The sequence below is a fragment of the Somniosus microcephalus genome, chromosome 3 (assembly GCF_052327205.1).
Source record: "Somniosus microcephalus isolate GS21.2 chromosome 3, FLI_Smic_1.0, whole genome shotgun sequence".
Classification (NCBI taxonomy): domain Eukaryota; kingdom Metazoa; phylum Chordata; class Chondrichthyes; order Squaliformes; family Somniosidae; genus Somniosus; species Somniosus microcephalus.
In genome coordinates, this window is record NC_140989.1 from 134,380,705 (window position 1) to 134,406,387 (window position 25,683).

Genomic DNA, 25,683 nt, shown 5'->3' on the forward strand with positions numbered 1-25,683 from the left:
GTCCTCAATTCATGATAAGTGGTGACTTAGGGGACAAATATTATTTCAGCCAGAAAAGTGACAGGCCAAATGCAACTCAGTCTCGAGGCGTGAAACAAAATCTATGGGCTAGTGATAGTATGCCACAGATCCCAACCCCCTGTTTGATGGCAGGTACAATGGACATGCTGCTTTATGAAGTGAGAACAAGGAGGACACCCTCTCCACAGCAAGGCACTACACCATGCCTGGCAGAAGGGGCAGACAGGCTGACTGCTGTTTATAGTATCTACAGGATCTGGGAACAGGTGCAGGAGAAGATGGCATACTATAAGGAACCTGGCAAAGTCATTCCGCAAAATGTTGCTTTTTACCCTGTCGCATGCGTACTGGTGATGCATGTCAAGCTCTCACACAACCTTGCAGTTCTTTCATTGCATCTCGTGTATACCTATACCTCAGCAGGGCTCACGTTCCAGATACAACTTACAATGGAAGGCCTTGCCACACTTGCATCTTGCAAAGGACTTTCCACATCAAGCCACTAACAACCATGGACGCTTACTGACATCCAAGATGGATTTCAGGTTGGGCATATAGCAGCCATCATTAACTTTGTGTACTTTGGGAAATTCAACTGTACGGTGACATTGGACAGCTGTGTCATGCTATTTAGTGGGAAAGGAGATGGAGTAAATAAAGAGAAACTGTCTCCAATGGCTGAAGGGTCGACGACCAGAGGGCCCAGATTTAAGGTGATTGGCAAAAGAACCAGAGGCGACACGAGGAAAAACTTTTTGACGCAACGAGTGGTTAGGATTTGGAAAGCACGGCCTGATAGGATGGTGGAAACAGATTCAATAGTAGCCTTCAAAAGGGAATTGGATAAATACTTGAAGGAGAAAAAATTGCAGGGATATGGGGAAAGAGCGGGGAGTGGGACTAACTGGATTGCTCTTTGAAAGAGCCGGCGCAGACTTGATGGGCTGAATGGCCTCCTTCGGTGCTGTACTATTTATGATTCTATGAAATTGCAGGCCATGTATCAGGTACCTGTTTGATCTGCAAGCAGCACATTAGCTCATGTTACGGTGCTAGGCAACAAGGAGTCACAAACAATAACAGTTGAGAGAAATGCCGTCCCTATGCTGCAGTTTGCCTGCAGGTTTGTTGCAGATGGCACCCAGCTGATTCACAGGAAATTGAGGTATTTGTCCTTGGTCTTTGACAGGCAAGAGTATGACAGTCTTCACATATGGCTTTGGAGCCTTCTAATCTCCAGCATTCTGTTTTCATCTTGTATCACCTAACCCATAAATAGCAGTATCTGAGGCACTTTGAAAACAAACATTTGCAGGGGTTTAAAATCCCTCTCTCCACCCCCCATTTTTTGTTGTTGAAATAAATGAGAAATCAAATATCAAAAATACAAGGGAAAAATTAGTAACCGCAATATTGTACTAAAATAAATTGCAAATACTGATTTTTTTTTAAAAAGGAAGTTTAAGAACTCCTGCAGCCATGAAGCTTCTTTCCCTTCCATTCAAAATAGGCACTTGGGATACCAGCTTGATCAAAGCTGGCAGGGATACCGCATTAGGTTCGTATTTGCTCTTTCTAATTTTTTTGCATGAAACTTGAGATCTTGCTGAGGCTAGCTAATGTCTTGCATCTAAACCCTCATCGCCACAGGCATGTCACCAACAACAACAACAACTTGTATTTACAGGAAACTTTCGATTTACCAGCACCTAAATAACTGGAAATCCCGGTTAACCAGCAAAATTCAGGAGTAGGTTCAGGTAAGTTTTATTACTTGCCTTCCTCCATCTGTTGCTGTGCAAGGGTGTGGCTGCAGCTGTTGCTAAGCTACAGAGACGCTTGGAACTTGTGGCCATTGTTCTGAACCTGTTGCTAAGCAACAGGGTTTGTTGCTTTATACGGAGCTCTCAGCTCCGTATCTTTTACTATAGCTTTTGGTTATCCGGAATTGTTGATGAACTGGCACCACGTCAGTGCCGGATAAAAAAAAGTTTCCTGTATATAGTGCCTTTAGCGTAGTAAAATATCCCAAGGCGCTTCACAGGAGCGATTGTCAAACAATATTTGACACCAAGACAAGGTGATACTGGGGTAAATGACCAAAGAGGTAGGTTTTAAAGAGCATCTTAAAAGAGGACAGAGAGGTGGAGAGGTTTAGGGAGGGAATTCCAGAGCTTAGGGCCTAGGCAGCTGAAGGCACAGATGCCAATGGTGGAGTGATTAAAATCAGGAATGTACAATAGGCCAAAATTGGAGGAGCACAGATACCTCGGAGGGTTGTAGGGCTGGAGGAGGTTACAGAGATAGGGAGGGGCGAGGCCAGGAAGGGATTTGAAAACGAGGATGAGAATTTTTAAATCGAGGCGTTGCTCAACCGGGAACCAATGTAAGTCAGCGAGCACAGGGGTGATGGGTACATAAGAATTAGGAGCAGGAGTAGGCCATTCGGCCCCTCGAGCCTGCCCCGCCATTCAATCAGATCATGGCTGATCTTCGACCTCAACTCCACTTTCCTGCCCTATCCCCATATCCCTCAATTCCTTTAGAGTCCAAATATCTATCGATCTCAGCCTTGAATATACTCGAAGACTGAGCCCTCTGGGGTAGAGAATTCCAAAGATTCACAACCCTCTTTGTGAAGAAATTCCTCCTCATCTCAGTCTTAAATGGCTGACCCATTATCCTGAGACTATCCCCCCTAGTTCTAGACTCTCCAGCCAGGGGAAACAACCTCTCAGCATCTACCGTGTCAGTCCCCCTCAGAATCTTATATGTTTCAATGAGATCACCTCTCATTCTTCTAAACTCCAGAGAGTATAGGCCCAATCTACTCGATCTCTCCTCATAGGACAACCCTCTCATCCCAGGGATCAATCTAGTGAACCTTCGTTGCACTGTCTCTAAGGCATGTATGTCCTTTCTCAGATAAGGAGACCAAAACTCTGCACAGTACTCCAGGTGTAGTCTCACCAAAGCCATGTAAAATTGTAGTAAGACTTCCTTACTCTTGTACGCCAACCCCCTTGCACAAAAGGCCAACATGCCATTTGCCTTTCTAATTGCTTGCTGTACCTGCACCTGGGATTTATTGTATATGTTTGATAATCACTCCTGTGAAGCGCCTTGGGACATTTTACTACGTCAAAGGCACTGTATAAATGCAAGTTGTTGTTGCATGCGGAACAGGAGTACACGTCTGAGACTTCTACCCCAGATAACATGGCGAGCCACTACCTGTAGTACAACAGCACAAGAGCCCAGTGTCTCTGTCACTTCGCCCACAATTGTTGTCTCTACATGAAATGAGTTTTGTTGTCTCAATGCAGTTCCTAGTGATCAGCATCCTACAGCACAAAACTGTCCTCATTGTGGCACTAGTGGGAATCTCACTAACAGGCCACAGCATGGCTGGTGTAGAAAATGAAAACATTGCCATCTGGGTGCAGTAGTGCGCAATTCTGAGGTTAGTGCTGAGGCACGTTTTGGGTGCAGAATAGAAGAAGTTTCACTCTGCGTTTGGCTATACACTGCCTGATATGGAAGTATTTGATCCCTATACTGAGTGCCTGACAAGAGAAGAATTCCATTCCCTCGTACTGATGAGCAAAAAATAAATAGGAATTTCAGGCAAAAGAGACACAAATTGCACCTTTACAAGAGTAAATACAAGTCAGGAAACAGCTTGTGTATTACTAAATCAGAACACTTGGCCAGAATTAATGTAATGCGAATTAATTGATATCTATTGCATATTGGTCCAGAATTTACTGCCAAAATGACGGCGAGTTTAATGGCACTCACCGTTATTAATGTGTAAATTATGCAGCAACTTGTGGTGAGGAAGAGATACCCCGTGAATAGCGAATCACCACAAGTTGCTGGATGATTTGCACTGCTCCACGCAAATTACAACCTGCCCTCAATCTCCCGTGAGTTTCATGAAGTTGCTGCATTTGAAGAAGGGAGGAAGAGACTTGCATTTATATAGCATCTTTCGCGACCTCAGGACGACCAAAAACACTTTACAGCCAATGAAGTACATTGGCACATTAATTGCCCTTTAAACAGGACAGAGAGAAGCAAAAAGACGAGTTATGGAGAAAGAAGTATCAGTGAAAGAGAAAGACGGGAAGAAAAGTAGAAGCAAAAAGACTGAGAATCAGCAGCAGTGCATATAAGATTTATAAACAAGGGTCCTGATCTAGCCTGGTGACATTTTAATTCTTGTTTTCCTTAATCTGGGGATGTATGCAATGTATTTTTTCACAATGTTAAACTACAAATATTTGGAAGCGAGGTGTGAAAACAGTTTTTATTTTGGTTTGAGTTTAGGATCATTTGCATGGAGAAGTCATCAATGTTTGATTGATCAAGCAGCTCAACACTTCATGTACATTTTATAATTAATTTTAAATATATACATTTCATTAATACTAGAGATGGTCTGTTTTGGGTTTTTTTGTTTGTGTTTTAGGCAGTCCCTCGGAACCGAGGATGACTTGCTTCCACATTAAAAATGAGTTCGCAGGTGACTGATGAGTCCAATGCGGGACCTACAGTCTCTGTCACAGGTGGGGCAGACGGTGGTTGAAGGGGCGGGTGGGTGGGGTGCTTGGGTTGACGTGCGCTGCCTGCGCTTGGCTTCCGCTTGCTCCCGGCGAAGAGACTCGAGGTGTTCGGCGCCTTCCCGGATGCTTCTCCTCCACTTTGTGCAGTCTTGGGCCAGGGATTCCCAGGTGTCGGTGGGGATGTTACACTTTTTCAAGGAGGCTTTGAGGGTGTCCTTGAAGCGTTTCCTCTGCCCACCTGGGGCTCTCTTGCCGTGCCGGAGCTCCGAATAGAGCGCTTGTTTTGGGAGTCTCGTATCGGGCATGCGGACAATGTGACCCGTCCATCGGAGCTGATTGAGTGTGGTCAGAGCTTCGATGCTGGGGATGTCGGCCTGAGCAAGAACACTGACGTTGGTGCACCTATCCTGTTAATGGATTTGCAGGATCTTGCGGAGGCAGCGTTGGTGGTACCTCTCCAGTGCTTTGAGGCGCCTGCTGTACATGGTCCATGTCTCTGAGGCATACAGCAGGGCAGTTATCGCTGCTGCCCTGTAGACCATGAGCTTAGTGCCGGGTTTGAGGTCCTGGTCTTCGAACACTCTCTTCCTCTGGCGACCGAAGGCTGCACTGGCACACTGAAGGCGGTGTTGGACTTCGTCGTCGACGTCTGCCCTTGTTGACAGTAGACTCCCGAGGTATGGAAAGTGGTCCACGTTGTCCAAGGCCTTGTCGTGGATTTTGATAATCGGGGGGCAGCACTGTGTGTCGGGGGCAGGTTGGTAGAGGACCTTTGTCTTACGGATGTTTAGTGTAAGGCCCATGCTCTCGTATGCTTCGGTGAAGGTGTTTACGATGGTTTGGAGTTCGACCTCCGAGTGAGCGCAGACGCGAGCATCGTCTGCATATTGTAATTCGATGACAGAGAATGGGACGACCTTGGATCTGGGCTGGAGGCGACGGAGGTTGAACAGTTTCCCGTTTGTTCTGTAAATTAGCTCCACTCCAGTGGGAAGCTTACTGAGGGTGAGATGGAGCATTGCAGCAAGGAAGATCGAGAAGAGCGTTGGCGCGATGACACAGCCTTGCTTGACCCCGGTTCGTACGTGAATTGGGTCTATGGTGGAACCGTTGATCAGGATCACGGCTTGCATGTCGTCGTGAAGCAGGCGGAGGATAGTGACAAACTTTTGAGGGCAGCCGAATTTGAGGAGGACACTCCATAATCCCTCACGGTTGACAGTGTCGAAGGCCTTTGTGAGATCAAAGAAGGCCATGTACACTGGTTGGGTGCTGTTCCCTGCATTTCTCTTGTAATTGGCGTGCGGTGAAGATTATGTCCATTGTGCCCCTTAGTGGGCGGAATCCGCATTGCGACTCTGGGAGGAGCTCTTCAGCCACTGGGAGAAGGCGATTGGGGAGGATTCTTGCGATGACTTTCCCTGTGGCAGATAGCAGGGAAACTCCTCTGTAATTACCGCAATCGGACTTGTCACCTTTCTTGACGATGGTCACAATTACGGCATCTCTGAGATCCCCTGGCATGCTCTTCTCCTTCCAGATAAGAGAAATGAGTTCATGAATTCGTGCCAGTAGTGCTTCTCCGCCATGCTTTAGTGCCTCGGCGGGGATTCCAGCTGCTCCTGAGGCCTTGTTGTTCTTCAGTTGTCGGGTGGCCTTTTCAACCTCATGCCGGGCTGGGGTTGTGCTGAGATGGTGGCGGGTAGCATGCTGTGGGATGGAGTTGAGGACACTCGTGTCGAAGACAGAGTCGTGGTTAAGGAGATCTTCGAAGTGCTCCTTCCAGCGGGCACTGACTGCTTCCCTGTCCTTGATGAGTACCTCTCCGTTCTTGGCCCGCAGTGGGGAAGGGCCTTGGGTGCTTGGGCCGTAGATGGTCTTGACTGCGCTAAAGAATCCACGCATGTTGTGGTTGTCAGCTAGCTGCTGGATCTCCTGTGCTTTCTCCACCCACCATCTGTTCTTTAGGTCGTGAGTTTTTTGTTGGACCTCGGCCTTCAGGCTTCTGTAGAGCTGCTTTCTTGCTCTCGAGTTCTGTTGCTGTTTCCAGATCAGAAATGCCTTGCGCTTGCGGCTTATTAGCTCCTGGATCTCCTGGTCGTTCTCGTCAAACCAGTCTTGGTGTTTCCTGGTTGAGTGACTGAGCGTCTCTTCACAGGTGCTGATTATGGAGGCCTTGAGTGCAGACCAGACGCTGTGGGCACTCTGTGTCTCTGCATCACTGGGAGTCGTCAGGTTGTTTGTGAGGCGCAGGCTGAATAGGGCTTTCTTAGCGGGGTCTTTGAGTGCTCCAGCGTTAATTTTCCTGCGGCATTGTTTCTGTTGCCGCCGCTGTTTTGGGGCTACATTGATGGAGATAACAGAGCGGATTAGGCGGTGGTCTGTCCAGCAGTCGTCAGCTCCTGTCATGGCGCGGGTGATGCGGACGTCCTTGCGGTCCCTCATTTGGACGATGATGTAGTCCAGCAGATGCCAGTGCTTGGAACGAGGGTGCTGCCATGGAGCCTTGTACTTGTCTGACGGAACAAGGTGTTGGTTATGACGAGGCCATGTTCTAAGCATTTTGACAGGAGGAGGGTACCGTTGGAGTTGGCTTTCCCTACCCCCTCTCTGCCAATCACACCTGTTTTATTATGGTAATTAAGGTCAGGAATCTTTTAATTTAAAATTATGCCAATTCATTAGATAAATAGAGAGCTATTCTCACTGGAATTTGTTGAACAGAGATGGAAGGAGAAATTTCTGAAACCTTAATAGAGAAAGACCATTGATTCCACTAATGTCCGTCTGTCCATTGTGTTCTGCCCTAGGGCTGGTTGTAATTCAAATTGGGTAGTGCAACAATCTTATTGTTTCATTCAAAGACAGGGCAGTTTCCTCATGGAAAGCAAGCATATCTATTTGTGCAGTGGCAGCTAGCTGAGCCAATATGCAGAGGGTTCTTCAAGAGACTTATCTCTAAGGCAATTACCTCTAAGAATTGGCATGCTTTTGCCTTATTGCCTTGAGAGCTGAGACTGATGAATACTTTGGTATTGTTGTGGTGAGGTTGTCCTGAAGATCTCAGTTCTCGGCCACCACCAGTCTCTACACTACTTTTGATATACTGCTAATTCTGTGTGGAGGTTGAACTAATTATGGAATAAGTCAGATTATCTACCAAAAAAGTGTGATCTTTCTTATTCTGGAAAATAAATCCAATTTCCACATACAGAGTTCTAACCTGATGACTTGGAGTTCTTTTGTTTACTGTAGATATTTCAGAGTTTTCACTGTTCTTGGTTTCTCAGTGATGCCCCTTAAACTCAAGCATGGAGCAAAGTATTAGACACTGGAGTCACCAGACCCCCACATGGTCCAAGTTTCATGAAAGGGACAGTGTCCCTAGTTGATTCCCTACATTGGTCGAGATAAATTTCTATTCAAGTTATGGAGGTTGTAATTTATTCACAAACACAGGTAATGAAATAACAGAGTGTCCATTGACACCACTGTGTCTGCCACTGCATTGCAGATGGGGTGGGACTTGCAGCAGTCTATTTTATAGCAAATATATTTACTCAACAAACCAAGTTTATTTAAACTGCGCACTACAGCCAACAGTTTACAGAGTCTACTTAAAAAGAGTCTCCATGAACATCTCCCAGTAAAAGCAGGGTGATTTCTCCAGCAAAATGCAATGAGTGGAGGATAGTTGCATACAAATTTTGTGTGTGTAAAATCAATCCCAGTCACTTACAGCAGTGCGCGATTGACGGGATATTACCCAAACATTTTTATTCTGGCCGGGAATAGTGGTGTCATTATATGCAGCCGTACGGGGAGATGTAATTTGTGCCTTGAAGCAGAAAATTTGTCATCCAACACTTACAGGTCACTGACCATTGAATGAAATTCCATTTTAAAAGGAGTTTTAATATAGCAAGTCTTCTGATTATTTACATTATTCACAGACTTGCCAAATATATCTGCCGAGGAGCTTTGTGAGTGCAGGATGCATACATATACATACATATATTTTGACTGTCCCTGCTCAGATTTCATTCTGACCTGCAGCTTATCCAGAGTGCTTGAAGGTATTTTTTAAAGGCAGATCATGATGTTATTTCTGATATTAGGATCATCAAGAGTTCCTTGCATCACTATCATTTCTTTGAAGGAAAGCCCTTTGGCAAGGACATAATTGAAGAACAGGCTAGAAAGTATGTGCAGTATTTATTTTAAAAATTGATGAGAAACACCAAATTTAATTTTGATCTATTTGAGAAATGTTATTATAGAATAGTACAACACAGGAGGCCATTCGGCCCATCGAGTCTTAATATATATAGGCCTAGAAATTGGGTATAGCCCCGCTTGGGGCGTTAGAATTGGCGCAGCGCAAAGTTTATAGCCAGACGCAACTTATCGCCACCTGGCGCGATATTGGGTTGCATCGCCCCTAAAGGTGATTGAGGCGCGAATTCAGGCGTTACACGGGACTCCTAAGGCGCTAAACTTCCGGCGCAACCCAATATCGGAGCGGACGGGCGCAGCGCAGGTGCTCTCAATTACTGATGACCACGAGACTTCCAGGCGCCGGCCAGCTCTGAAAGGGGTGGGTCAGTCAGCTTCAGCATCCACACTCTGCGCCTTGCAGGCCTCAGAATCGGCGCAGGCCCTTCTCTGGTGCTAAAAACTTGGACCAGATGGAGAAGGTGAGAGAGAGAGCAGAGCGCTTCACCAATGAGGCTCTGGAGCAATTGGTGGCCGCAGTGGAGCGCCAGCGAGATGTTCTCTACCCAGACAATGGCAGGAGACCGAATCATAAGGACTACCGACGAGCTTGGAGGGATGTATGCCAGAGGGTCAACTCCAGCAGCATGGTGACCAGGAGCCCTGTCCAATGCAGAAAGAAATTCAACGACCTCACTCGGGTCGTGAGGGTGAGTGTTGTTTCTGCAAACTTCTGCATCCCTTCATTTGCACCTGACTTTATGGCTACAGGGTGGGCTGTGCCCCATTGGCCATCTGCCAGCAAGCACCCATGGCCCTTTCTGGGCACACACATGCACATTTGACTCAAGGCGTCATGTAAGGGCTATTGCACCATGGGGGGCATGAGATGATCACTCAGGGCATCATGTAACATAACTTCCCCTCCTTTGCCAATCCTCGCCAGCTTGGACTGCAGGGGAAAGACCAGCTTCGCACCGGCAGAGGACCTCCACAAGTGGTCATTCTCACGGATCTCGAGGAGAGAGTCCACCAGATTCTTGGAGGACGTCTGAGTAGTCCTGTAACCACTGCAGCTGCCGAGCCCATTGTCGACAGCGATGGAAAGGTTCTCACCTTTTACAACTGTCTCCTTCCACTTGTTCCCCCCGCCAGCATGCTTTCTCACTGTAGACCCATGTCATAGCCTTGCCGCAATCTGGCATCCCTTGCTGCCAAGCTGTCCTTTTGCTAAAGCCACTCTTCCACCTCCCTGCTTTCAGATGCTGCATCACCAGCTCGGGAGCCGGGCCCTCAAGCTGCCAGTGCCTCCGAAGACTCGATGAGAAAATTACTGTCCAACAGAAGGTCAGCAACTCTCTCCAGCAACGATCAGAATGGCCAGCCCAAATGGCTGCAGCTTTTATACTAGTGCTGTCCCCTTTAAATAGCGCCCCCCCCCAAGTCCGAGAAGGGCCTGGGAACGCTCCATCCAACTGTCACTAATAGCGCCAGGCGGAAAGGTTGCGGGCGCCACCGAATATCCGGTCCAGGGCGCCAAAAAGGCGTTGCACACTGAAATGACGTCATGATCTGCCTGCGCCCGTGGGCAAGCACAAAGAGTTAGTGCCGGCGCTAAAAGGATACTCAATATGGGAGGTGGCGCTATATTCACTGCGCCCGCCCGAAAATTGGGTAACGCCCCAATTCTCGGGCTCTTTAGGCGCTAATCACTGGCGCTACCAACTGAATTTCTAGGCCATAAACTTAAGAAATTACTAGTCGATCTCCCCACGATGTTGCACATGGGAAGGTGAGGGGTGGAAAGCAATTGGACCCACGTCTGAGGTAAGACTGAAGATAGGGGGCAAAAATAGGGCAGAAAGAGTAGGTACAATGAGGCTGGGTGGAGGCGGGTGGGGAAGAAAGATAGAGCAGGTTTAGAGGGAGGGAGGAGGGTAGAGTATAGTAAGAGGTCAGAGGAGGGGACTTCTCCTTCTGGTTATGGGGTACAGCAGTGAGCAACAGGACCGCAGTATTGCAACACCACCCAGATTTGCGAGTCAGCAAGCAATTGAGCGAGGGCAGCTAAACAGCCAGTGGCAGCAGCCAGAATATCCCAGTGGCCAAGGTGGCTATATCAACCCTGGGGAAAAAGATATGCAGCAGCAGCTGCATTACCGCCACTAACTGGAAGGTGCTGGCAAATGGAACGTGACCCAAGAGTGGAACCCATGCTGTTGGCGAAAACAGGAGTGGGAGGAACACGAAAACATCCATTTCTGTGGGCTTTGAGGTTTTAAAATTCTCACCCTTGTGTTCAAATCCCTCCATGGTTTCACCCCTCCCTATCTCTCTAACCTCCTCCAGCCCTACAAGCCTCCGAGATCTCTGCGCTCCTCAATTCTGGCCTCTTGCACAGCCCCGATTTTCATTGCTCCACCATTGGTGGCCATGCCTTCAGCTGCCTGGGCCCTAAGCCCTAGAATTCCCTCCCTAAACCTTTCTGTCCCCCTACCTCTCTCTCCTCCTTTAAGATGCTCCTTAAATCGTACCTCTTTGACCAAGCTTTTGGTCGCCTGCCCTAATATCTCTTTGTGGCTTGGTGTCAGATTTTGCCTGATAATGCTCCTGTGAAGGGCCTTGGGACTTTTTTTTTACTACATTAAAGGTGCTTTCTAAATGCAAGTTGTTGGTGAGTGCAATGGGCTTGGCTTTACTTATCTTTACTGTTATCTAAGAAATACACTGCTACAGCACAGCGCTGTGTTGAATGTTAAGTATTGCAGTTAGATTTGATCTAAAACTCGAGTTCAGTTAATTGACTGTTACGTAACGTAAGCTGGCTTAATGTTATGCACACGACATGACCCACGGGTACAATACTATTAAAATGTTGAGACTGCTAATTGTTTTTTTTAATAAATACTAGATGTATCTGAATACTTTACAAAACTTATCAATCCAGATGAATAAAGAAAGCAAGATAATATCCCTGTTGCAAAGATGGCATCTCCAACAATGCAGCACTCCCTTAGTACTGCACTGATGTGTCAGCCTAGTTTATGTGGTCAAGTCTCTGGAATGGGGCTTAAACCCACAACCTTCTGACTCGGTGGGTGCAACCACTGAGCCAAGGTTGACACCTTATACACTTTCCATATGTATAACAGCAATGATGAATAGAAACTGATGAGCATTAGAAGATTTTTGGGTCATAAGGATATTTTCCCCTTGCTGAAGTTCAAGCAATTGCTTTGAAGAACCAATGTGACCAAAATAGTAATGATCTTTTAACACCTTAGGAAACAATGGGATTGCTTGTACTACCAAGTTCCCCACATAACAGCTTGCATATTTTAATGCTGACAATAATCGTAAATTACCAGGGTTCATCCACTGCCTGGTGGGCAAGATACCAAGTGTAAAACAACAAATGACTTGGCACTTGACTGGCAATTTCATTCACATAGGAAATAATCGGAGTTACATTTATGCCTGCCCCATCAGATCATGAAGTGTCTTTGACTATTAATTTCAATAAAGTACTTGGAATACAATTATAAGTGAGTTACAACAACATTTAACATACTGCTATTTCCCCTGACCCGATTAGCCAAACCTTCCCACAGGCTCACCCCTGCCTTAGCCCTGAACCCATGTCATAGAGTTATACAGCACGGATAGAGGCCCTCCGGCCCATCGTGTCCGCGCCGGCCATCAAGCCCTGTCTAATCTAATCCCATATTCCAGCATTTGGTCCGTAGCCTTGTATGCTGTGGCATTTCAAGTGCTCATCCAAATGCTTCTTAAATGTTGTGAGGGTTCCTGCCTCCACAACCCTTTCAGGCAGTGAGTTCCAGACTCCAACCACCCTCTGGGTGAAAAAGTTCTTTCTCAAATCCCCTCTAAACCTCCCGCCCTTTACCTTGAATCTATGCCCCCTAGTTATTGACCCCTCTACTGAGGGAAAAAGCTCCTCAGCATCCATCCTATCTATGCCCCTCATAATTTTGTACACCTCAATCATGTCCCCCCTCAGCCTCCTCTGCTCCAAGGAAAACAAACCCAATCTGCCCAGTCTCTCTTCATAGCTGAAGCGCTCCAGCCCTGGTAACATCCTGGTGAACCTCCTCTGCACCCTCTCCAACGCGATCACATCCTTCCTGTAGTGTGGCGACCAGAACTGCACACAGTATTCCAGCTGTGGCCTAACCAGTGTTTTATACAGCTCCATCATAACCTCCTTGCTCTTATATTCAATGCCTCGGCTAATGAAGGCAAGTATCCCATATGCCTTTTTTACCACCTTATCCACCTGTTCCGCCGCCTTCAGGGATCTGTGTACTTGCACACCCAGATCCCTCTGATCCTCCGTCTTGCCTAGGGTCTTACCATTCATTGTGTATTCCCTTGCCTTGTTAGTCCCCCCAAAGTGCATCACCTTGCACTTTTCCGGGTTAAATTCCATTTGCCACTGTTCCGCCCATCTGACCAACCCATCTATATCGTCCTGCAGACTGAGGCTACCCTCCTCGCTATTTACCACCCTACCAATTTTTGTATCATCCGCGAACTTACTGATCATACCTTTTACATTCATATCCAAGTCATTAATGTAGACCACAAACAGCAAGGGACCCAGCACCGATCCCTGTGGTACCCCACTGGCCACAGGCTTCCAGTCACAAAAACAACCTTCGACCATCACCCTCTGCCTTCTGCCACTAAGCCAGTTTTGTATCCAATGTGCCAAGGCACCCTGGATTCCATGGGCTCTTACCTTCTTGACCAGTCTCCTGTGCGGGACTTTATCGAAGGCCTTACTGAAATCCATGTATACCACATCCACTGCGTTACCCTCATCCACACACCTAGTCACCCCCTCAAAAAATTCAATCAAATTAGTCAGACATGATCTTCCCTTGACAAAGCCATGTTGACTATCCCTGATTAATCCTTGCCTCTCCAAGTGGAGACAAATTTTGTCCCTCAGAATTTTTTCCAATAATTTTCCTACCACTGATGTTAGGCTCACTGGCCTGTAGTTCCCCGGTTTTTCCCTACTTCCCTTCTTGAATAATGGTACTACATTAGCGGTTCTCCAGTCCTCTGGCACATCCCCTGTGGCCAGAGAGGTCCTGAATATATGTGTTAGAGCCCCCGCAATCTCTTCCTTTGCCTCACACAGCAGCCTGGGATACATTTCATCCGGGCCTGGGGATTTATCCATTTTTAGGCCAGCTAAAACCGCCAATACCTCCTCCCTCTCGATGTTAATATGTTCGAGCATATCACAGTCCCCCCGCCCTATTTCTATGTCTACATCGTCCTTCTCCATAGTGAAAACAGATGCAAAAAATTCATTCAGAACCCCTCCTACACCTTCCGGCTCCACACACAGATTGCCACTTTTGTCCCTAATGGGCCCTATTTTTTCCCTAGTTATCCTCTTACCCTTAATATACTTATAAAACATCTTAGGATTTTCCTTTATTTTGCTCGCCAGTGTTATTTCATGGCCCCTCCTTGATCTCCTAATTTCTTTTTTAAGTATCCCCCTGCACTTTTTGTACTCCTCTAGGGCTTCCTTCGTCTTTAGCCTTTTGTATCTGCCAAAAGCCCTCCTTTTTTTCCTAATCCATTCTCGTATATCCCCTGACATCCAAGGTTCCCTGTGGTTTTTGGAACCACCCTTGACCTTTACGGGAACATGTTGCCATTGTATGATCTCAATCTCCCTTCTGAAAGCCTCCCATTGCTTCGATGTGGATTTTCCTACAAGTAGCTGATCCCAGTCCATTTTGGCCAGATCCTGCCTTATCCTATTAAAATCGGCCTTCCCCCAATTTAGAACCTTTATTTCCGGCCCATCCATGTCCTTTTCCATGACCACCTTAAATCTTACCATATTATGGTCACTGTCACCAAAGTGCTCACCTATTAGCACTTTTTCCACTTGGCCAGCCACATTCCCTAGAATTAGGTCCAGTACCGCCCCCTCTCTTGTAGGACTTTCTACATGCTGGCTCAAAAAGCTCTCCTGGATGCACTTTAAGAATTCTACACCCTCTGAGCCTTTCACACTCTGACTATCCCATGTCTTTCCCTAGTTCCTCTTTTATCTCCTCTCACGCCCTCTCCAAACTCATCTTGTCCATGAGCCCCACCTACTGCTCCCTTGATCCAATTCCTACTAAAGTACTAACCACTCAACTTCCCTTCTTGACTCTTTTGCTAGCTAGGTTTCCTCTCCTCCAGTATTGTCCCTCTCGCTTCTAAAACCGCTGTCATCAGCCCGTTTCTCAAAAGACCCACTTTACAGCCATATAGATATTGCCGTACAGATTCCTAAGTCGCCACAACCGAAGACGAAGGAATCATCAAAGTCACATGGTGATGCTTTTGATGTGGTCAATGCAATCAATCAGAAGACAATAAAAAGCTTAATTGCAATTTCTTGAAAGAATAGTTCAGTTGGCTGTTCCCATTCAAGCCCAAGTTTGAAGCAAGCATTTGACTGCCCCCAAAATGTATAATGCTGGCTACAAGAGAATTTATCGACCAGTTTACAAGCAGATAATTAAATTCTGTAAATTAATTATTTCTCTAACTACTGTAACGTTGTTGAGCTCAAACCACTGTAGGAGAGATCCTTTTTTTTTACTGCTGTTCCAGTACTGTTAGCATGAAGTTGATTGGCAGGTATCTGGATTTCCCCCTTCGCCCAGATGTTTGCTGCACATCTTTTGAACTACAGTTGAAATAAAGTGTAACTAAAAGATTTAGTTGTGCTTTAGTCTGTTCAATCTTCCACCTAGAGTTCATTTGAAATCTTCCCTTTTTTTGCAACATTTCTGTGTTCAACCACCAAAATTGTTACTTTTATACCCAAGAAAGCTGATTACATCACTAATGCCAGATTACAAACATGCTGTCCAGGATCCCTCGTGTTTGTTCTGCGTTAGTGAATTATTAACTCTGCCTTGAAATGTTAATATATTTGCATATAGTTAGTGAATTCTAAGTACTAAATCTTACAGTTGCATTTTTTTTCAAACATCTGTTGTCCCTGAGCCACATAAGACATAGAATTTATTAGGTTATGTACATTTATGAATAATTGAGGGTAGTAATTGTTTCTGAAATAAAGAGCTGTACTTTTTGAAATGCAGAAATGCTTCAGTGACTGGTAGAGGAGCTTCTTGAACTGTTAATTTGACAAAATGCAATCGCTTGGTTGAAAATGACGCATTGTCTTTTGGAGGTTAACCATAGGAAGCCAAAGAGTGTAGCAGGAGCCTGTTCATCAAAGGTCAAAGTGGGCAATGTCCAATCTCCCTAAGCAACAGGAATGTAATTGTGCTGAAGGCTCGTGTTCATTGAGCCGCTACAGCAATTAACTTTGTAGTATGTCAGCCACCCGACAAACATTCTCTTGTACGTGACATGATTTTACATTCAAAAGTTCCTTTAATTCCATCAGCTTTGATTTTTCTATTGACTTTCTACTCTGCAGTAGTAATTTTTTCACCCTCGCTCGCAATACATCGACAGTGTAAGAGTTTTCACAGCTATTTGTGGTGCAGAATGGTTGCCACATTTGCCTACATAAGTCATTTCAGTTTTAATAAAAGGTTTTATTGTGATTGGTAAATTATTCTTTGTTTTTATTATTTTATTTTAAATCAGGACTACTTTTTTTCCCACCATTGTTTCTCCCTGACTCCTTGCTGAAGTACATTTCCATGGTCAGTAAGCACCCGCTGATATTTTGCAAAGGGACTATTATCCTTGTGTGAGCCGAATAACAAGCAAATCAACCATGCGTCTGTCACAGCTGATCCTGATCCTTTTGTCCCATTTATTCTTGCTCGCACACACTGGATACCAACTAAGAATGGAAACTTTGGCTAATTTTGCCCAGTTATTACCCACGGACACCGTGGCCAATAGTAGCTCCCCTTCAGCTGCCCCAGTGGAAATCAGCTAATTCAGCAATCCAGGATTGAACCTGGCATTTTCCTGATTTAGATAAACTTGCTCAGCTGGTGGAAGAGTCTTAGACAGCTCTACGATAAACACAGAGAATGATTAATAATGCTCATAGCTTGTCCTCCCGGGAAAGTTTTTTTACACTTTTCGTAGATGTTAGGTTGCCTTTCTTAAAAAAAAAACACAGCATAGATCAAAGTTAGGAATTAGAAGCAGGTCCCAAAGCAATACGTTTTGACATGGTTACCTTAAATTTGCGAGCTATCTCCAAGGTGCTGTAGATAATCACTGTAAACCTTGGGGCTGATGATGCAATGGTGAGCACCTGTTGCGCATTAGGATGCCGGGCCCTCATTGGGTGTGGGAGCGTCATGCCCACTCTGCACAGGATGCACTCAGTATGCCCTAATGCACATTTGGAGTCAGTGTGCAAACTATATGGAAAGCTCCATCTCTTGAGGTAAGCAATGAAACCCAGCAACCAGCCAGCCACTTCACTGCACTTAGAAGCAACACATAGTTAGGAAATAGAAGGTACAGCCCATTCACTTTCATTAAGGTGAAGCAACAGAGCAGTATTGCAGATACTCTGCATTTTGGCTATCTAAATCTGATTCATCAATGTAGTTAATCTAGAGGGCACAGTCTGCTCTAGATTTAAGTTCAAAGTCTCCATTAGCTCCAGTCCAAGGATTCCTGAGGGAAGGCATACCTGAGCATAGAACTTTGCCCTAGAGTGCTCTGTTGCAGAGGGCCTGGAGTTTTCCATGGCACCCTTTAGCTCGGTCATGCAAGATATGCAGGTTGTGGACATCCCAAACTGTACAGGCTGCAAGGCATAGTTTTAAATGGCTCTATTAAGTGCTCATGTTGTACTACCAACGAACATATGTAGGTACATTCTGTCCGGTCTAAATCCCTGGGCATATCAGATGAAGGAGGCCTCAAACCAGCAGATACTATCTCCTGTGATTTCCACCGATATGTTTGCCTCCTGATTTGTGCTGTGTTGCACCAAATGGTTCCTCCTGCAATTCACTAACAGACTCCCCCAAACTTTCTGGGCTGGATTTTATCAATGGAGGCGTGTAGGAGGCGGGACTACAACTTTTGGGGTTGTAGTCCCGCCTCAATCGAGCTGTGGCCAACCCACTCGATTTTCACTTGATTGACCTTGTTGGGCCCACCCAGCGGGCTTAGCAGGCCAATTAAGGTCCACCCGGCAACAGGTGATGTCACAGATTGACATTTCATCTGTCAAGAGCTTTTGACAGATGAAATATCAGCGTTTGACAGCTCTTTGAAGCCGTCAAACACTGGCAAGTTAATTCCTTCCTCTCAGGCTGATTTAGAGATCTCTCCAGAACAGAAAGCAGAATGCTGCAGATTTTGACAGCTCGCAGCCATTCTGCTTTCTGTGCCGGTGAGATGAGAGACTCCCGAGACCTGAAGGAAGGAAGCCTGTAAAGGTAAGTAAAACTTATTTAAACACTTTACACACACCAAACACACTTACCTCTGCACTCATGCACCCATCACTCACCTGAACACCGGACATCTCGAACCCTCCAAGTCCTTCAGCCCAACGGTCCGCCTCGCTAACTTGGTGTGGTTTGGAGCCGTCGGGAAGCCCACACTTCAGGGATAAAAATAGGGATTAGGCTAAAAACTGCCTGTTAACTACCTGTGTATAGGCAGTTAATTGGCACTAATCCCCTTCCCGCCTCGGGGAGGCGGCTCCCAGCACAGGTCGGGTACCCGCCTCCTGTGAAACGGGTATGGGGGTGGGATGGGTTCGTGCCCCCCCCCCCCCCCCCCCCCGATTTCGGGATTTTAACCCCCCACACACACCTCCAATCCCGCCTCAACGGCCCGATGAAATTCGAGCCCGATATATCTGCTGGTGCTCACCACTGTAGCAGTGGGTGACACTCGGTGCTGTGAGGTGCTAGGTCAAGGCTGTACAATTATGTTCCCTCTGAAGTATCTAATGTACCAAGAAATATTTCCATGATAAATCATTGTCACGGTAAATCAAAGATTCTGTTATACAGATATGAAGGTCACAATTGACAAATGATACCAGAAGCTTTGCAACAGCCACAGCTATTGAAGGGGTTGTTATATATCAACAGTGGCAGTTGAGTCCCTCTTACATGGGATAGCCATTTTGATTACTCCTGCCTGAGAGAGCTCCCTTGCCTGATTGTACACTTAATCCTCACAAAGGGCTGGATTTTCCGATTGGAGGCGGGTCGGCATCGGGAATGTTAGTCAGCGGGTTCCGGTCCCGCTCCCGGCTCCAGCTGGCCTGCTGACACAATTTTCTGTTAATTGGGCTAGTTAAGCCTGCCATGCGCGTTACCTGCCCTGATCACAAGGTGCAGGTCTGCTGAGCTGCTTTACTGACGCGTTTGCAGCCGGTGTATTTAAGGAGGCCATTTCACAATTAGATCTCATGTCGTTTCTGATGCTCCTGCATGCTGCTGCTCTCCACGGTGCCTGCAGAGAGACAAAAGGCTGCTCCCACTTCAACAATGACTCCCTCCATGTTCTTGTGGAGGGAGTCAGAGGACATTGGGAGGTCCTATACCCAGGTGAGGAAAAAGGAAACCTCCTCAGCAGACAAAGGCTGCCTGGCTGCAAATAGCTGAGGAGGTCAATGCCAGGTCTGTGTTCAGACGCACCTGGGTCCAATGCAGGAAAAGGTTCAATGATCTCCTGCACTCTGGAAAAGTGAGTATAAAAGCACACTTACCTTAATTCTGCTGTGCCTGTCATCACATCCCCATCACTCTGCATTGCCAACCCTACTCCTGCACATCCTAACTCTCACCAACATCCCTTGCACCATCACCCATCCCTCTCTCCCTATGTACAGAATCACTTCCCCATCTAACTATGTACCCCTCACACCCACCCTCAAGGTTGTGCAATCACAACAACTAACAACTCAAAAGGAGGGAACTTGGTAATAGGAACTCACTCCATCATAATCTCCCTCTAAACATCTATCCTATTCATTCTTTACTCTCATTCCATCACTCTCACTGAAACTCCACTTCTTTCCCTCATTGCAGGAAAAGAGAGCCCACAATAGAGGGAGAGGGAGAGAACAGGCGGAGGATCACGATCGTACTCACAGCTGACCAACGCTGAGGAGGCCACTCTCGACATTGCGGGATCAGTGGAACAGCTTCAAATCAAATCAAATCAACTTTTATTGTCATTGTTAGTGCACAAGTGCAGTACAACGAAATGTAGGCTTGCGGCTCCCGAGAGTGTACATTTGGATTAAGACATTTAAACATTCAACATACATTTGGCTTGTAGTATATTAACATAAATATAACCATAATAAAGTGCATTGGAAGATGTGCAGGCTTTAGGGTTTATTTGTGGAGTTCAGTAGGATGACAGCCCTGGGAAAGAAGCTGTTCCTAAATCTGGTCGTATGGGTGCGAATGCATCTGTAGCGTCTCCCAGATGGCAGGAGGGCGAACAGACTGTGGCTGGGGTGGTTAGGGTCTTTGATGATGGACCGTGACCTCCGTAGACAGCGTTTCTGGTATATGTGCTCTATGGTCGGTAGCCAGGTGCCGGTAATGCGTTGGGCAGTTTTGACTACCCGCTGCAGGGCTTTCCGGTCATAGTAGCTACAGCTGCCATACCATACTGTGATACAGTTTGTCAGGATGCTCTCTATAGTGCAGCGGTAAAAGTTAGAGAGGATCAGGGGTGACAGATTACATCCCTTCAGCCTCCTTAGGAAATATAGGCGCTGCTGGGCCTTCTTCACCAGAGAGGAGGTGTTGAGGGACCAGGAGAGGTCTTCCGTGATGTGGACTCCGAGGAACTTAAAGCTGTCCACCCTTTCCACCACAGCCCCATGGATGTGGATGGGGGTGTGACTTCCGCCTTTAGACTTCCTGAAGTCCACAATGATTTCCTTGGTTTTCTTGGTGTTAAGGGCCAGGTTGTTATCGGCGCACCACTTCACGAGATGCTGGACCTCCTCCCTGTAGGCTGACTCATCGTTGTTGGTGATCTGGCCTACTACCGTGGTGTCATCCGCAAACTTGATGATGGTGTTGGAACCATTAACAGCCACACAGTCGTGGGTGAAGAGGGAGTAGAGGAGGGGGCTCAGCACACATCCTTGTGGGGCCCCCGTGTTCAGGGTCAGGGGGGGATGGAGAGAGGGGCTCAGTAGAACAACCTGGTGACAGAATGCTTCTCCATCCATCTTATTTGGCTTTCATGAGTGACACATATGGGATCTGATGTCAATAGAATTGAATGCTCATCATGTGCACAATGAGATGTGTCTGCAATCTACATATCACATGTCTAACTCATGTCTTTACTCTACCACGGGACCATCAAGAGCCACCCTCCCTACTGTCCAGGAAGAAGAGCAGGAGGACTCCTCAGAGGATACTGCATCCTCTGAGGGAGCAGCGTCAGCAGAAATGAGCGCACCCAGCACCAGCACAGAGACGCACACCTCGGTGGGTCAATTGCGAGATAGAGTAGTGTTGTCACCTGATGTATCACAACTCACGAGTGAGCAAGAGCAGATGATGGAGACAGGGACAGCAGTGGAGAGTCCTCGTTGGAGGACGCTCCTAGCTCTGCTCAGCTGCATGTAGACGCTGAGCCTCGGGGGCCATTCAGAAAGAGAGCGGTGCTGGCGCTTCAGGAACAAGTGCAGGAGGCTCTGACTGGGTTTGTAACCACGGTGACTGCGAGTGTGCAGAGAATGGAAGAGTCCATCTTGAGCATGAGCAATGCCATGATGCACGCAATGGTAAATGTAGGTAACGCCATGGGAAGGATGGCAACCTCCTTGGAGGACATAAATCGCCAGACTCAAAACAACATGGTAACTCTATATAAAAAAAATAAAAAAAAATAGATGGTCCGCTATGGAGGATAGGTGGGCATCTCTCGTGGAGGTGAACTAGAGGTTCATGTAAGTCCCCGTTATGAGGACTGTCAGTATAGAGACGGTTCCTCATGGCCCCACTGATGTGTAGCAAGGTGCTCTCCAGCTACTTGCTAGCAGAGAAATGCGGGTGGCCCATGAGAGGGATGATGGTGGGAAGCGACATGCAAGTGGGGGCTCCTCTCTAAGCACTCAAATTTCCATCCTCTTGCCAACCCCTCGGGTCAGAGCCCCAGATGCCTCCCCGAGCAGTGATGGCTGAGTCTGCCGCTGTGCAGCCGCAGGAGGAGCAAACTTTGGCGGGGCCTTCACAGGCTCCAAAACCCAGAGGACGACCGCCAAAGGCGTCTAAGCAGGCACAGCAGGTAAATGAGCAGGCTGTCTCTACATCTGCTGAAGCCACAGGGGTAGCACCACGTAGAAGCACGCGTAAGAGAAAGCTGACAACGTAAATAATCTCAAAGGTACTCACTTGGGTGTTCTGCTAGAAATCAATGTTGAGTTTCTGTTCTTTTATTCTGTTGTAATAAATTAATGTTGTATGAATGGTTGACATCGTTGCCATATGTGTGCTCACAATTTGAGGTGGCACATTGAAGGGTCAAGGTGCCTTTTATGTCCAGGAATGGAGGTGACGGTGGATATAGAGTTAACACCACACACTTACAGCCTCAAGACAGAATGTGTCTCCCAAATCGTGAAATCAGCAACCTCTGACATTTGAAATTGAACAGATGCGAGAGTGCAGCTTTTAGACTGCAGTTGCAGCTGTGAACTATCCAGCTCATTGGTCTTCCCGACGTACTCACCTGGCGTGTTCTCCGAACGTCGTGAAACCCGTTGAAAATGTGGGAAAATAGGAAAAGGCTGTCAAAATAGCAGTTGACAAGCACTCCACAAGGAGTTAAATGTCTTAAATCCCTCACCCGCCGCTTGGTGTCGGGTCTGTTGTGAAATCGCAGACTCGACACTCTTGAAACTCACACGGAGGTGGGATCGCCCGCCGTCAATCATTGCGACTTTAACAACTGACCTGCCTCCGAACCCGCCCTCTGAGTGCCGGCAAAATCACGGCCAAAGACTTTGTTACACATCTTCTGCTTCATGCACTTCCTCAGCTAGACCAGGTTTCTTATGTTGGGCCGGGACATCCTTCTCCTCAGAGATCACAATGTCTCGATGGTATTCCAACATCAAGGGCAAAGATACAGACAATCCATCCAGGAAGATATAAAAAAGTAGTCCTGATTAATTCAGGATAGTCTGTATATGAGTACAGCTTGGCTTAGTTATTATTACTCTCACTCTGAAGCAGAAGGTTGAGGGTTGAATGCCCAGTCCAGAAACTTGAACCCTTTAGGATGATACTCCATTGCAGTACTATTGCATTGGATGTATTGCATTTTTTGGAGGTTCTATCCTTTGGATGAGGTGTTTACCAAGACCCTCTCTGCATTTTTGGTGTTTCAAGTGAACATTAAAGATCCTGTGACACTATCAGAGAAGAGCACAGAATTCTCCTACTGTCCTGGTCAACACTTCTCCCTCAAACAATGCCACTAAAAACAGAAGTTGGACACAACAAAGACTATGGGTCCTGTTAATATCCCAGTAGTGATACTAGCATGGATGGAGGATTGGTTAACGGGCAGAAAACAGAGAGTAGGAATAGATGGGTAATTTTCGAGTTGGCAGGCTGTAACTAGTGGGATACCGCATTGATCAGTGTTTGGGCCTTGGCTATTTACAATCTATATCAATGATTTGGATGAGGGGACCAAATGTAGTATATCCAAGTTTGCTGATGATACAAAGCTGGGTGGGAATGTAAGTTGTGAGGAGGATGCAAAGAGGCTTCAAGAGGATATAGACAAGCTAAGTGAGTGGGCAAGAACATGGCAAATGGAATATAATGTGGAGAAATGTGAAGTTATCCACTTTGGTACGAAAAATAGAAAAGCAGAGTATTTTTTAAATGATGAGAGATTGGGAAATGTTGGTGATCAGAGGGACCTGGGTGTCCTTGTACACGAATCACTGAGAGTTAACGTACAGGTACAGCAAGCAATTAGGAAGGCAAATAGTATGTTGGCCTTTATTACAAGAGGATTTCAGTATAAGAGTAAAGACATCTTACTGCAATTATATAGGGCCCTGGTGAGACCACACCTGGAGTATTGTGTACAGTTTTGGTCTCCTTACCTAAGGAATGATATACTTACCATAGAGGCAGTGCAACAAAGGTTCACCAGACTGATTCCTGGGATGGGGGGATTGTCTTATGAGGAGAGATTTTAATTTAAATTCATTTATGGGATGTGGGCGTCGCTGGCAAGGCCAGCATTTATTGACCATCCCTAATTGCCCTTGAGAAGATGGTGGTGAGCTGCCTTCTTGAACCACTGCAGTCCGTGTGGTGAAGGTACTCTCACAGTACTGTTAGGTAGGGAGTTCCAGGATTTTGACCCAGCGACGATGAAGGATCGATGATATACTTCTAAGTCAGGATGGTGTGTGACTTGGAGGGGAACCTGGAGGTGGTGGTGTTCCCATGCGCCTGCTGCCCTTGTCCTTCTAGGTGGAAGAGGTCGTGGGTTTGGGAGGTGCTGCCGAAGAAGTCTTGGTGAGTTGCTGCCGTGCATCTTGTAGATGGTACACACTGCAGCCACGGTACGCCAGTGATGGAGGGAGTGAATGTTTAAGGTGGTGGCTGGGGTGCCAATCAAGCGGGCTGCTTTGTCCTGGATGTTGTCGAGCTTCTTGAGTGCTGTTGGAGCTGCACTCATCCAAGCAAGTGGAGAGTTCCATCACACTCCTTACTTGTGCCTTATAGATGGTGGAAAGGCTTTAGGGAGTCAGGAGGTGAAACACTCGCCACAGAATACCTAGACTCTGACCTGCTCTTGTTGCCACAGTATTTGTGGCTGGTCCAGTTAAGTTTCTGATCAATGGTGACCCCCAGGATGTTGATGGTGGGGTATTCGACGATGGTAATACTGTTGAATGCCAAGGGGAAGTGGTTAGACTCTCACTTGTTGGAGATAGTCATTGCCTGGCACTTGTGTGGCGCGAATGTTACCTGCCACTTATCAGCCCAAGCCTGAGCGTCGTCCAGGTCTTGGTGCATGATTCAGTAAACTAGGCCTATATTCTCGAGTTTAGAAGAATGAGAGGTGATCTCATTGAAACATACAAATTTGTTACAGGGCTTGACGGGGAGGATGTGGATGCTCAGTCGTTGAGTATCTTCAAGACAGAGATCGATAGATTTTTGGATATTAAGGGAATCGAGGGATATGGGAGTAGTGCAGGAAAGTGGAGTTGAGGTAGAAGATCAGCCATGATCTTATTGAATGGCAGAGCAGGCTCGAGGGGCCAAATGGCTCAGGGCCTGTTTGCATCAACGTGAGGGAATACCTCAGGCATGATTTAAACATTTTCATATCGGAAATTATACACATACAAATTATCAAATGAGTTTCTGCAAATATTGGCCCGGATTAGAGTTTTAATGATGTCGAAAATTATCAAAAAATTCAATTTTTAGTGATGTTGGTGGAATGAAGCTACTTACGAATTAAATTCTAATTCTGTAAATTGTAATTAGATCTGATTTTGGAAGTCCATTAAATCTCATTACGGGATTCCTTTCGGAAATGATTAAAATCGAATTCTGTTTTGTGATTGGAGGACCAGGCGCACGTGATCCCAGGTATGCTTTTGCGCTGCCTGCATCCCTGGGATCCATGGGCCATTACGCTGCCCTCCGCCTCACATTCTCAGACCGGAAGTTTTCGCCAACTTGCCACCATCAGGTAGGAGTGTATTCCTTTCACAGGTCGGAGGCGTACTCCGGAGGTACGCCTCCCACCGCATTTTTTGGTCTCTTATCATGGTTACTACTGACCAGAAGCTTAACTGCATGAACCATATCAGCACGGGGTTACAAGGGCAGGG

At 46.6% G+C, this 25,683-nt stretch overlaps 1 protein-coding gene across 5 annotated transcripts in view; it reads left to right on the forward strand.

Moving 5' to 3' along the window:
* Window positions 1-25,683, forward strand: part of kif16ba (kinesin family member 16Ba) — a 290,426-nt gene that overhangs the window by 227,187 nt on the left and 37,556 nt on the right. Inside the window, exon 26 of one of the 5 annotated variants that reach the window (XM_085981642.1) lies at window positions 19,859-20,153. The exons of the other annotated variants lie outside the window; for them this stretch is intronic. Coding sequence (XP_085837768.1) covers window positions 19,859-19,927 — 69 coding nt within the window. The 3' untranslated portion in view covers window positions 19,928-20,153. Of the gene's footprint in view, window positions 1-19,858; window positions 20,154-25,683 lie in introns of those variants that run through there. 5 annotated transcript variants of the gene reach the window in all.